The sequence below is a fragment of the Tachypleus tridentatus genome, chromosome 12 (assembly GCF_004210375.1).
Source record: "Tachypleus tridentatus isolate NWPU-2018 chromosome 12, ASM421037v1, whole genome shotgun sequence".
Classification (NCBI taxonomy): domain Eukaryota; kingdom Metazoa; phylum Arthropoda; class Merostomata; order Xiphosura; family Limulidae; genus Tachypleus; species Tachypleus tridentatus.
The window spans coordinates 6,163,069-6,177,048 of NC_134836.1; the positions used below are offsets into that span (position 1 = coordinate 6,163,069).

The 13,980-nt window shown below is 33.6% G+C and overlaps 1 protein-coding gene across 2 annotated transcripts in view; it reads left to right on the plus strand.

Annotated features, from left to right (window-relative positions):
• Window positions 1–13,980, plus strand: part of mib2 (E3 ubiquitin-protein ligase mind bomb 2) — a 105,858-nt gene that overhangs the window by 24,561 nt on the left and 67,317 nt on the right. For both annotated transcript variants that reach the window (XM_076469529.1, XM_076469531.1), the window contains exon 2: window positions 12,405–12,710. In XM_076469529.1, coding sequence (XP_076325644.1) covers window positions 12,488–12,710 — 223 coding nt within the window. In that variant the 5' untranslated portion in view covers window positions 12,405–12,487. The remainder of the gene's footprint in view (window positions 1–12,404; window positions 12,711–13,980) is intronic.

Here is a 13,980-nt window from a genome sequence, read left to right on the forward strand (position 1 = left end):
TGGGTCTTCATATCATCCTAGACATGCCTAGTAATATTTTTGTATTCTTGTATTCATCATTGGCTAAATTTAAAAGCTTTTCAGTGAGTATTTTCATTTAGTATTTTTGTGCCATATTTTCATAAATTGCATCAATATTTCAAGCACTGTAATGTATATAAAGTTTTGCAATGGGAATTTTTTTATATTAGTTGTAATATTCACAGTGTTTTTAATAGTAGTTATGTATTGAATGATGTTGAAATTATTTCTGTTTCACACCACCACCTCTGCACCATGGCATTTAAATGATAGAAAAATGTGAATATGTTTATTGCTGTTTTGTTATCTCCACATTACAGGGAAGTTGTATCTGTATTAATTACACTTTCAGCTCTGTTAGGGTTTATCTAGCACGCACAGAAAATAATAAATATCATGGTGTAGTATATTTGTATGCAATTTACAAATTAATTTATTTTGTTTGAAAACCAGTGTAAACGGAAAAAGTCTCAGTATTTTTCTTTTAACTGTGTTTTCTTTGTTTGAAAATGGGTTAAACATTTTTTTGCAAATAATTCATGGTTGTGTATTGAAATGCTTTACAAATCATTATGTGAGAAATGGATATTTGCAATACAGTATTTTTTTGCAGGATTCCTCTATTTGCAGAGATGCCGACCATTACGATTTGAGCATAATCATTACGATTTTGGTGTGTACATTAGGACTATACGCTCATACAAACAAATATTAGGACTTGTTGCAACTCCCAAATTATTATATATTATATAGGCCTATACAATAAAGTGATTAATTGTTCCCCCAGGGTTTGAAAGGTGTGAAAAGAAAATTTCTAGTGAGATACAAATAAATTATGATAATAAATAAAAGACATAGTCCAAATGGCTACTTGCGATAATCATGTTTGTGCTTGAAATAATAAAAAATATTTGTATCTCTGACGTCTACCAATAGTTTGAGTGCGGTGCTTCTCCATACTGGGTATGTGGGGGAATTCATAGTTATGTCATCAGTGCTCGCATAGATGGGTATTTCTCGTTTTCTAAGCAGCATAGAAACACCAATGCGTTTGTTTGTTTTTTTTAATTTTGTGCAAAGCTACTCGAGGACTATCTGTGCTAGCCATCCCTAATTTAGCAGTGCAAGACTAGAGGAAAGGCAGCTAGTCATCACCACCCACTGCCAACTCTTGGGCTACTCTTTTACCGAGGAAAAGTGGGATTGACCATCACATTACAGTGTCCCCACAGCTGAAAGGGTGAGCATGTTTGACGCGACGGGGATGCGAACCCATGACTCTCAGATTACAAGTCGCACGCCTTAACCCACCTGGCCATGCCAGGCCGAAACACCAATGTGATTGTTCACAAGATGGAAAAAAAGAGGCCTCATTCACCAGATTGTCTTGTTTCTAGCAAATCTAAAAGTACTGAAACTGTGAATCAAAAATTCACAGGAAAGAGTATAGTGCAAAATATCCGATCATTACGTCAAAAGTCAGTGACAGCCATGTGTTTTGTACAGTTTGTCACATTGATTTTTCTGTGGCGCCATGGCGGGATAAACGATTATTCCAGACATACAAAATCGGCATTTCACAAACAAAAGGCTGAGGCGAAGACAAAAACAATGCAGATAATGACATTTATGAGTAAGAATTCAGAATATGAAACCATAAATGCAGAAGTGATGTTCACGCAATTCGTCATTGCTCATAATTTACCCTTAGCTGTAGCTGATCATGCAGGACATCTATTCAGAAAAATGTTCCCAGACTCTGATATAGCAAAAACATATGGCTGTGCTAGAATCAAAACTACAGCCATTATACAAACAACAGTCTCCAAAAGCAGACAAAGAAACATTTGATACAACTCAATATATGTTTTGGCAGTCTGAACTTGAACTAAAGAAGAGACAATGAATGAAAAAAGAGAAGAAAAGGAAAGCTAGCATGGAAGTAACTAAGAAAAGTTATGAGCAGAGTAAGTTAGATAAGTTAACAATTTTTTTGGACAACAAAATGAACTGGTTATTTTGTCTTTTTCTTCAGTCTGCAATTCTTCTATTTGAGCAAGCCAATTTGACATTGCAAAGAGAGTAACTTTGCATACACATTATGCATAGAACTCTGATTACACAAGTTAAAAATATACTTGTCAGATACATCAAGTTAGAATATCTTGAAGGCAACAGCACTGAACTTGACTACGACAATGAATGCTTACACAAATCTGATGATGCAGTTTCTATTGGAAATGCTGCCAAGGAATACATTGTTAAATATGAAAAGGACCTGGCCCTGATCAGCTTCTACACCAGTGTCAAGAAATACTATATTGCAGCTACAAATTACATGATGAAACATTTCCCTCTAAATGATGAACTTGTGATTCACACAGAAGTTGCTGATCCGAAACTGAAAGTCAGCAAAGATTTCTCTTCTCTACGCTTCTTCACAGACAGGCATCTTGTCCTTGTCAATACACATGAGCATGACACTATTGACAAGATGGAAAGGTAATATTTGAACTATCAAATTGATACTTTCTCAGAAACTGTCCTTCAGTTGAATGTTGACAAGTTTTGGGTTCAGCTGTCTACAGTTAAGGATGGAAATGGCAACCAGAACTATGACATTCTGTGTAGGGTTATGCTTGGAATTCTTACAATCTTCCATTCTAATGCTGACAGTGAAAGGATATTTAGTTTAGTGACTAAACAAAAGCAAGTTCAAACCAAACTTGAGCACCTCAGTTTTGAGCAGTATTATATATAACACACAACATGTGTATGCAGTCAAATGGACAATGTTGTTGTAACTCCCAACATTCTCATGAAAGCAAAGGCTGCAACAGCTGCTAAACTATTACAATAAGTGTCATAAACACAATATAAACTAGTCCTTGCACAAAGGCTTTTTCTGCTTACTGTTTGTGCATGTTCATTGTCGATTTACCAGTATGTTTGTTACTCTGAACTAAATAAAAGACATAATTTCAAAAGAATTTTTTAAAATTTATTTATTAAATACACAAAACACAGTCATAAATGAGCAATCTATAGCAGTAATAAATAATAATAGTTATAATAATAATATAATAATAAACAGCTTAGAGACATTGGTCAGGCCTAGTAGCCGCAAATGATAAACGGTTCTGTCTACAATCATTACACTCAGTCATTTTAAATAGTTAGCATCTCTGTATTTGTAATTTTGTAGTATTTATATGACCTAATGCATAAACAAGAACAACATAATAACCATAGAAACTTTCCCACCAGTTTCAATTTCTTCAGTAAACTAATGCCATGATAATCCATGTGCCAATAGTGTCAAGGGTATCATTTGAGATGGCAAATTCTAAAGTTTATTTTTTGTTAGGGGTTTATATCTAGCATAATTCTACCCAAACAGCCGTGACACATGGGTTGCTTTATGTGTATTTACCAGTCATATCCTATAGAAACTATGGCACTAAAATTTGGAAAATCTTCATGATATGCATTTTTGTCTCCTGTAGGTAAAACATTTAATAGAACAATTTTATATTTGGCATAGACATAACATATTGTATTCATTAATGGGTTGCAGAATTATTTACTTCAAACTTTTAAGGAATTGGAAAATTTACACAATAATGTATAATTGAATGAAAAGATATGTTCACAAATGTAATTCCATTCATATTTAGGGTCTCATTATGTACTTGTTGACAAATATGGAGTAGTTAAACGTAGGTTACATATGATGGTGCATTTTAGGTTATTTATAATGCATCTGTATTTAGAAACATTACAGTCTCTGATTTTGGTAGCTCAGTCATCCAAATTGTTTAGATAACTGTGTCATCCATCATCCATCCATGTCTCAAACTGCTTCTTCAAATGGTAGCTTGATAATTGGCAGGTAATGAATGTTGATAGGGTATATCCCTACATGTAGGAAGTAATGATCCTTTGTGCCCTGCAAACATGAGACGGTGTTATTCATTTGTTCACATTACTGTGCTTTCAGCTAGATTCTGGCAAATCTAGTTGGCAGGTAAATTTAATCTGGAAATTCCCCTGATTTGGTAAGATTGTGTATATTGTGCATAACTGTGGTACCCTTTGTAGCAGTTTAGTAGCATTATCTTTTTCAGAAAAACAACTTATTGTATTACAACCTGTAAATGCATGTTGTACATTTGGTGCTTAACACAATCCTGATCCAATCAGGGATGCTATTCTTTGAAATTCAATAAGTATCCACCATGTTTTGGCACTTTTTTATGATTTAATGCACACAAAAGGTTTTTCTTCAATTCTAGATCAGCAGCATGTAGTAAATTCCTGATGTCTGCCTGGTCAGGATCAGGGCTATGCATCCTGATGAAGAGTAGTCAGTTTTCAAACGTTTATCATTGTATGTAACAAACAGCATGTTGCATCTTAAGTTTTTGTTGATATGAGCATGTGCACTACTCTATCATGATGTATTCAAACTTTTCATTGTCAAAGCACTCTGTGAATTTATTCCATTGATGAACACTTTGCTCTTTGTGTATGATTTAATGTTCTTTTCAGGTACTTGTTTAAATTTTTAGTACTCTTTATGGAGTTAAGATTATAGATATCAAACACAACATCTACTTTCTCATATTTGGCATATTAACTCTGCAGTTTTCAAAGTATCTGTAGTAATGTCATTGAATCTTTCACTTCCCCCCATCACATTTTGTAAGAGGCATATATCATCTATTGTGTATGCTGCTGGATTTGGTATAGCATTAACCATTGGAACATCTTTTGTAAGATTGTTTACAAGGGTCATAATGATAGGTTTTTTTTCCTTCAAAAAGCCATTTGCAGCAGCTGCACCTAATGGATGAGTACATGAAAATCATCTATCCAAACAGATCTTTGCTTTTAAGAATATTTTCTTATGTTTCTACACATATAAGCACTTTTTTTTTCTAAATGTCCAAAAAGGACTTAAAATCAGTTTCTGGCTTCTATCCTTTTGCTAAAGTCTTTGAAGATGTTCAAATTGTCTAGGATAATAAGATTCAAGCCACATTGAAAATGTTTTCAATGTCAGGCAAAGCAAGGCATAATTAACCTAGTTATGAAATTGCACTGTAGGGTTGTAGAAACAAGCATTCAGCACACCTTGGGTTGGGTTAGCTACAATGACACCTAATTCAATAGTAAAATCTCTGAAACCAGCATCTTTATATCTTTTGCTAACTGTGGTCATGAAATTTAACAAATATGGAAATATCCTATATGAAGGACAACTATACTGAACATTGCTGGGTTTTCCAAATGATTTCAACAGTTTTGGCATATATGGCTCAATCAAAGACACAAAGAGCATGGGGTGACAAGCTTTTCATAATGGTGACCAAATAATTTTAACTTCATATACTGTATTAATTTCTGAAGCAGGAATATTTATAACTGGTAAGATGGTGATGTACCAAAATGGACAGCTTTTAATATACAAGCACATAAGTATATGGATGTCTTATTTCGTCGAGCTAACATGTAATTCTTCCATGTAACTAAATTACTGTCATGCTATTTTAGGCTGCTTTAAGAGGTTATGACAGCAATATCTCCTACTGATTATCTCCATGGTAGAATGGTAATAGGGGCTGTGGTCCACCACTGATGTCTGTTAATATTTTGTGATAACTGGGAATTTCTCTAATTGTTGTGGATCAATAAATGGAGGTTGAAGAGCTGTCACATTGATGGGATGACTAGTTTATCTTCCACTTATTCTCCACAATTTCATTACTATTATTTCATGCTGGAGTAGTGAATATTTGTGTTTGAATGTTTTTAGGTTGTGTAATTTCATTTCCTGACATTGGTTCTCTCTTTTGTATAACTAGTGCAATCTTTATTACCTCTGTCTCAGAATAATTCTTGCAACTTCCAAGTCTGTTCTGTTCAATCTCTGGACAAGTTCTACATTTCTAGATTGTGATTTGGTCATGAATGTAGTGTGATATTTTTTGGGTGGATGTTGCTTTATCTTGCCTGGAGGATTTTGTTTTGCTACAATATCATTTACTTTGTTTTCACCATCTTTATATTTCTGGTAATATTGTATGGTAGAGACATGGTAGAAATTCTGAAACAATCATATGCAAATCATCACTTCATACTAGATGTGATGGCCAAGTGTCTTTGCCTCTTTTGAAATGTGAGCAAAGGTATCCAGTTCATTTGACTTAATAGTCTTGACTTGTTTGTGAAGTCAGATACCATAACACACCAATTTATCTCTTGAAATATTTTCAGGATATACCAAAAATGATCTTTCGTTATAACTTAATAAAATTAAGTGTGTGGTCTCAAATTTTTAGTGGAATTTGATATTTTTGAGCAACCTAACAATGACATATGATAAATAGGTTTAGCACTGAGACCACTGAATGGAACTTCACAAGAAATAATTGTCAAATCACTGTGTATGAATTCACCTATGTGAAGACTAAATGTTGTAATAATAATTTTCTTGCAGTATTGATGAAGTGATACACATGTTTCTATCCAATTAAATATTGGTATTGCATGGTAACACACTTCAGCATGCATTAAAGATAACTATAATCTTAACATCTAGTTTTTTTATTGCAGCTTCACATGATGCTATCTGTGCTGTCAAGGTATTACACCTGAATAGCAATTCAACTTCTTGAATCTTTGATATATTTAATAACTTTTTCATGTATTCAGACACTTTAATATATTGTAGATGTGTGTGGTTTGCACCTAAATTAGTATTGTTGAGGTTCTTTGTGACTACCCCCAAGTTTGCCTCTTTTTCCTCCCAATGGATTATTGTTTTTTTCTTGTGGTAAATTCCTTCCCATATAAAGTATGATAGAATAGATGTTGAAAGTCATTTCCTGTTATTTTTTTCTGTAATATCTAAGTGTGATATGTGATTCAAATTCTTTTAGCATTTAACAAGGTTTATTATATTTCACTTGCACCATTGACCCCATCATCTTTCTTCTGAAGTATGACACTCCATCGAAACATGCATTTTCTTTGAGGGAAGCTCATCCAACGAAGCCATTTTGCTGTTAACTATGATATCAGGATATGAAATAAAAGAAAATATAATTTGTTTATGTGGTGCACGTTGAGAATGTAGTTACACTAAAGGTGGAAGCAACAAAACCATTTGCACGAAATTTGAATTGTTGGTAATTGATCCAGCACGATTCTGGATAAAACTTAATAGTCTAATTTAATAATATATACCTGTACGATTTTTGGACTCGTTGGAGTATCTTAAATCCCAGTGAAATTTATCGTACTGTATATTGCACAACTTGCTTGCTGCTAGCATAGATCATGGCATACAGAGTCAACCTATCATATGTAGTGGTATCCAGCATCACTCTCTTGCATTAGTTCTTAGTTGGTTACCGCGTATAATTTCCGTACTATTTGATATTAGACTTGATAATGCAGAAGGTTTTGTGAGAAGTTTCTTTACTTAAAAGGACTTTTTCCGTTGTCTTTACCTTTGCAGATGCTGCAGATACACATAATAAAATCAAAAATATTATCTTGCTTGTATTTTTCATTTAATAAATCATGTTTTGGTTAAATACATATGTTTCTTTTGTTATTTGTAAGTTCTCAACTGCTATACTGAACAAAGTAACTCTTAAATAAAGACGTAAAATGTTAGAGTTATGCACGCGCGAAATTTGAGACAAAATTGAGTGTGTGCGCGCAAAAAAAAAAAAAAAGTTTATTGTGAATCTCGTGTATATACTACACCTCCCAGAAAAAGTGGGGAACTGCTTTCATTTGCCCCACGTAATCCCGCCTATGGTGTTATGTATCAGTTTTAAACACGCTATACCATTTTTGACGTAAAAATGTATCTATCTGCGATACGATATAAAAAGTGGTAACACATACTAATCTAAGTTACGTGTACTTGCATTTCTTGTTTACAAGTAGATGACTATTTTTCCTACAAATACGTATTCGTCTCATCACTCAACTTACCAGACAAACTGTAGTTTAATAAAAAAAATATTTTATGAAACATTGATTATTCATTGCCTGTTTTAAATTAAAAAATTGTGTGTCACGTTAGGCTACGTATTTTATGTATACATGTTTTTACAAGGGATGAGTGAGGTGAGGCTACAGTTTTAGATACCGAAGGGGGATTGTTACGTAAAACGTTCAATTTTTTATTTCTTAATTTCAGAAAAAAAACAAGATGAATGGATTGTTTTTTCAGATCCTGTATGTTTTGCTTTTCAATAATAGTATATTTACGTGCATGTTTAGTAAAATTATAAGATGTACTACCGCATGGTTCCGAAGTATTCTGTTGCAAGAGTGTAAATAAAACCAAAATTAAGAGTGAGAAACGCTTTTAGTTCATGCTTTTAAAGTATATATATTAATAGTGTGTTGTAGTCTAAATAATTCCTCTCGTGATTCGTGGCATGCTTACGTTTTGCTAACTTCACGACGGTAAAGACTGCAACTTTAAAAGTTTAGTACGTGATGACATTTTAATGTCTACTAACTGACTGACAGACAACACAGTTCTGTGGTTAAAACAAGTGACCCCTTCAGGCGGCCTCTAGCCCCCTGTTGGGAATATTATGGTGTGTAACGTGATATATAATTTTTAAGACACAAGAGCATTGAATAGAAGCATAATTTTGTTTTACATCCAGTAACATGTAAAGGAAATTTGGACAATCCATAATTGTACACTTGTAAATAATTTATATCCTAATGGTGTTATAATGTTACGGTCAATCTCACTATTCGTTAGTTAAAGAATAGCCCATGAGTTGGCGGTGGGTGGTGATTACTAGCTGCTTTTCCTCTGGTCTTACACTGCTAAATTAGGGACGGCTAGCGCAGATAGCCCTCATGTAGCTTTGCGCGAAATTAAAAAACAAACCTAATGTTACTACAGAGATTTAAACAGGAAACATTAATTTTGGATGCAATTCAACAAATGCTAATGGAAGACTTCTACAATATATAGAAGAACATAACATAGCCTTCCTGAGTGACGATACGCCTACGCATAATACGTATGCCACTAATACTAGTGACATACTAGACGTATGCCTAAGCTCGTATAACATGAGCCAAAAGCTAATAAAATTTCAAGTGGAAAAAGATGTAGACAGCGACCATTTACCTATATGATGTGTCTTTGATTCCCTCCCCCCCCATAAAACACTGTACATAGAAAAGAAAAATTTGATCAAAAAAAAAAGTAAATTGGAAAGAATACCAAAAACAATTAGACCATCGACTGCCAAACAAAATTATAACAACATCTAAAAATAAAATAAATATTGATCATTACTGTCAAATAATTACGGAATGCCTACAAACCGCAGCAAATCAGACAATACCAAAACAATAACATAAAACTATAAATAATACATGGAAACCACGTAAACAACTGTTAACACTAATCAAGCACAGACAACAATTAAGAAGACAATACATGGAGACAAGAGACAGCGAATTAAAAACTCAAATAAATAGAATAAGAAACCAACTCAGAGCAGAAGTTACATTATTAAAACAAGAAAAATGGGACGATTTCTCCACCAAACTCAATGAAAAAAACAAATCCGAAACAATTTTGGACACACCTAAAAAGACTAACAAATTGAGATACAACAACAAGAAAATACCCACCACTAGAACACAATATCACAGTATATACAAATAAAGAAAAAGCCAAAATATTCAAACAACAACATGAAAACGCGTTTGAAACACGCAACGATCCAGACACGAACACATACTTCTATAATAAAGCAAATAACTTTGTAATGAATAATAGTGAACTATTCAAACCACTCTTCCCAGTAGACTTAAATAACTATCAAATCAACAATACAAACACAATTTCAGCACAACTCATAGAAGCAATAACAAACATCAAAAATAAATAGCCAGGATAAGGTGGTATACACGCCATTTTTCTTAAAAAAGGCACTCTGAAATTATTTGAACACCTCACAGCAAATTTTAATCTATCATTATATTCTGGTTATATCCCGGTTTCTTGGAAGCATGCAAATATATTAATGTTCCATAAAGAAGGAAAGCCAGCCGCCAATAACCCAAATATCTACCGACCAATCAGCCTAACCAGTTGTGTAGGCAAAATTCTAGAGAGAGTAATCAGTAACAAACTCTCCATATTCCTGGAGACAACATCAGAATTACCAGGAGAACAAAATGGTTTCAGAAAATTCACACAAACAACATACCACTTAGATTAACCGAAGCAATTGTAGATAGTTTTAATAAACGAGAATGCACTGTCGCTTGCTTTCTCGATATTGAGAAGGCATTCGACACTGTATGGCATGACGGTCTCCGGTTCCGAATGCAAGAAATGAGACTACCCCGGGGAACTATTCGCTGGCTCTCAAACTTTCTGAAAAACAGATCATGTAGAATAAATGTTGAAGGGACCTTCTCTGAGAGTTACACTACGGAAGCTGGTGTCCTTCAAGGAGGGGTAGTTAGCCCTATCCTATTCATCATGTACGTGATTAATATGCCTCTAAAAGACGATGTAGCAATCTGGAAAAGTGCACCAACACCAGCAATAGCAACCACAAACATACAACCACAATTAAATAGAATAAGTGAATATTGCCAAAAATATAGAATCAAAATAAACACAACTAGTAGCATTCATTAAGTTAACTAAACATAAAAAAGCACAACCACAGATCTATATGAATGGAGAACTACTCCACACTGCTACATTAGCAAAATGTTTTAGGACTTACGTTTGACTCTAAACTTGCGTGGGTAAACCACATAAATAATATTAGAACACAAATTTGGCGAAGAACAAACTATGCTAGGAGTCTAACTGGCAAAAACAGTGGAGCTACGGCAAATAACATCATAAAAATATATAAAACATACATTAGACCCGTCATTGAACATGGATAAATGTAAACAAAAAACTACAAACAATACAAAATACACTACTCACAACAGCTTATAAAGTACCCAGAACAACATTATCTAAATTCATACATAAATACGCATACATGGAAACAATAGCAGATAGACTCCTACATAGTACAATAAACTATTTTGACAAAAATTGGAGAAAAAATGAACTAGTAAGCGAACTTGACAGGTATTGTTTACGTGATGAGGATAGACCTAAGCACCTTTCCCCAGTGAATATATATTTTCTAAATAAACAAAATAAATAAATAAAAGGTCACCTATAAAATAAACTCCACAGTAGATTAGGGATTAATTACAAAACATTGAAAGGGTTTTTTTTTTTATGTAAACGTTTTATAGTTAATACCTAATTAGTGAAAGTGTGAATAATATATGGAACTATAAGAGAAATGTTTTACATGTACCAAATGTATGTGTAGATTGTGCATAGAAATTGCCCTGAAAGGGGCCTGAGTAAGTGCAGGTTATTCTGGCCCTCGTGTACCATATATAAATACACTTGACAGTTGTAAAACCAAAATATGAAGGAAGGAGGAAGAGGTTAACGGAACCTGACCTTCCTTGGTAGATAAACATCAATACCCAAATACTCGTACAGAGAAAGAAAGATACCACTGTGGAATGACCTTGTATGTGACGTTACTTGTTTTACTTCGTTATACGATCGGATAAAATCTTTTCAACCTCTGTAAATTAGATATTTACTCATGCTGTTCTTTTATAGACATTATGTTAACAATAACTCTTGAGCGAGATTTTGTGGGTTTGTTATTCTATTACGCAATTTTACAGGTTCTGCGAAATAATTTGCGTTAAATACGTGCGTGTAGGAAGAAAAAATGAACTGCAGAACACTTGTATAATTTTAATGTTAGATAGTTCCTTGTGATATTTTATCTGAGGAATATGAAATAATACAGTTGGTATTTGTTTGAATGTTGTCTTGTTTTTATCTACGTTTGTTCCCTGTTGCTCTTCACGTGGTAGTAAACCACGAAATTCAGTGAAATAAAGATTGTACATTTCAACTTAACGAACTCCAGATTATATTAATTCACCTATGTAGAAAAAAGATTACTTATTGATAAAAAAAAAAGAGGGGGGAACTAAATAAATCAAACAATGGTCGTATGAATGTTGCACGAAAAGTATGTTAGATTTCACATTGTTTCCAGCAGCAATCACCATTAGATGTGAAATAAATGTGTAAAACTTAATTATATTCATTGTGCTTTTTGAGGCAAAAGAATAGAAAGACAGTAAATTTGATACATATATGTAATTTATAAGTTATTGTGTTATTACAAAATTTGTGGTGTACTTTTTAGCATAACATTTTTGATTTCATATAATGGTTTTCCCTGTTTCACCATGAAATACAGTCTTTCCACGAATGGCTTGTTCAAAGGACGTTCCGAACGTTGGCGGATAATTCCAAGGCAGTGGTGGATAGTGTTTACTGGGGATGGAGGTAGGTTTACGTGTGGTAAGAGGACCCGACTGGAAATGGGGAAACCAAGATGACGGAGAAGGTCACGTAGGCACAGTAGTAGAAATAGGGAAACCAGGAAGTACAACTTCACCAGATAAAACTGTAGTTGTTCAGTGGGACTCCGGATCAAAAACAAATTATCGAGTTGGATACCAAGGTGCTTTTGACCTGAGGGTCTTTGACAACGCCCCAACTGGTAAGTTATAACTAAACTTCTATAATAAAGTATTACGTGTAGCATAAGTATTTGTATATTCGTTTATGTGATGTATGTTAGCAAGTTTTACCAGTAACATATATTATTCATGTTTCATCTTCATTTGTAGTTTTATTTAACTTCGTGAACGTTGATTAGTTGAGCAACGTGTCTTGTTGATACTGGGCAGTAGACGAACATTAAATTTAAGATCAGGACAAATTAATTTCTGTATAAAAAGGAAATCGGATCCTTAACAAGATTGCGAAAGGTGTTTACCACGTTAGCTTCTATGCATGTGAGTTTCGTGTTAGTTTAGAACTCGTATCTTATGGTGTACTAATGGAAGCTTTAAGGGTTCTTTTGTACAAAAACAAAATCCCAAAAACGAATTTGTGCCTTGGCGTGATGGGCTATTGAACTATACATGTGACAAACTGGCTTGAATATCTTATTATATGGTTAAGCCTAGCATTTCATGATATTTCAAATGCTACTTTTGTTACTGTATTTTTGACGAAAGTTTTTTGCTTTATAATAAGATAGCTGATAGAGAATGAGTAAAAAATGTGTGTTAACAATTGAGTGGGCTGAAAAGAATGCCCGAATTTCGTAAGCAGTATGTTACCTTTCGTAACTCGTGTAGGCATAACGTTAACACAGTAGTGTAATTGTAGTGAAACCTTTACTTACCCATAAAAGTTTGTTTTTTAACAAGATTGTGAGTTAACCATCAATCTAAATTGAAAACCTGGCTCAGAACAGTTTTAATTTAGATAATCAAGTGTTGCGGAAACAGCCATTGTTAAGGCTTTATATTATTAAACGGTTACTATTCAGAGTCTGTTGGTAATAATGTAAAATAACAAAGGTAAAAAATTGCTTTAGAGAATATACGAAGATAAAAAAATAAGAGAAACTTTGAGCTTTACTGTGATTAATTTCTCCAGTCTACTAAATAAAAATAATTTGAATATGGAAAGAGCGATTTTTAAGTAATATTTTACAGTCGTTATTTGTAAATGCCAATATTTTGAAAACAGTCGCCCCAACATATCATAGGGTTAATATGAGTGGAATTTTATTTTTGTGAACAGGTTTGCCCAATACCTTTTAATACAAGTCATATATGCCCTTTTTAGATGTTATAGTTTCGTTTAGAGGGTATATCCGTCGAAAACAGAAGTATTTGATTCTATAACAGTAGTATTGTCTGTAGAATCATACTAGTCAAGTCACTAAAAAATTTCTGCAGTGTCTCAACAGTGTG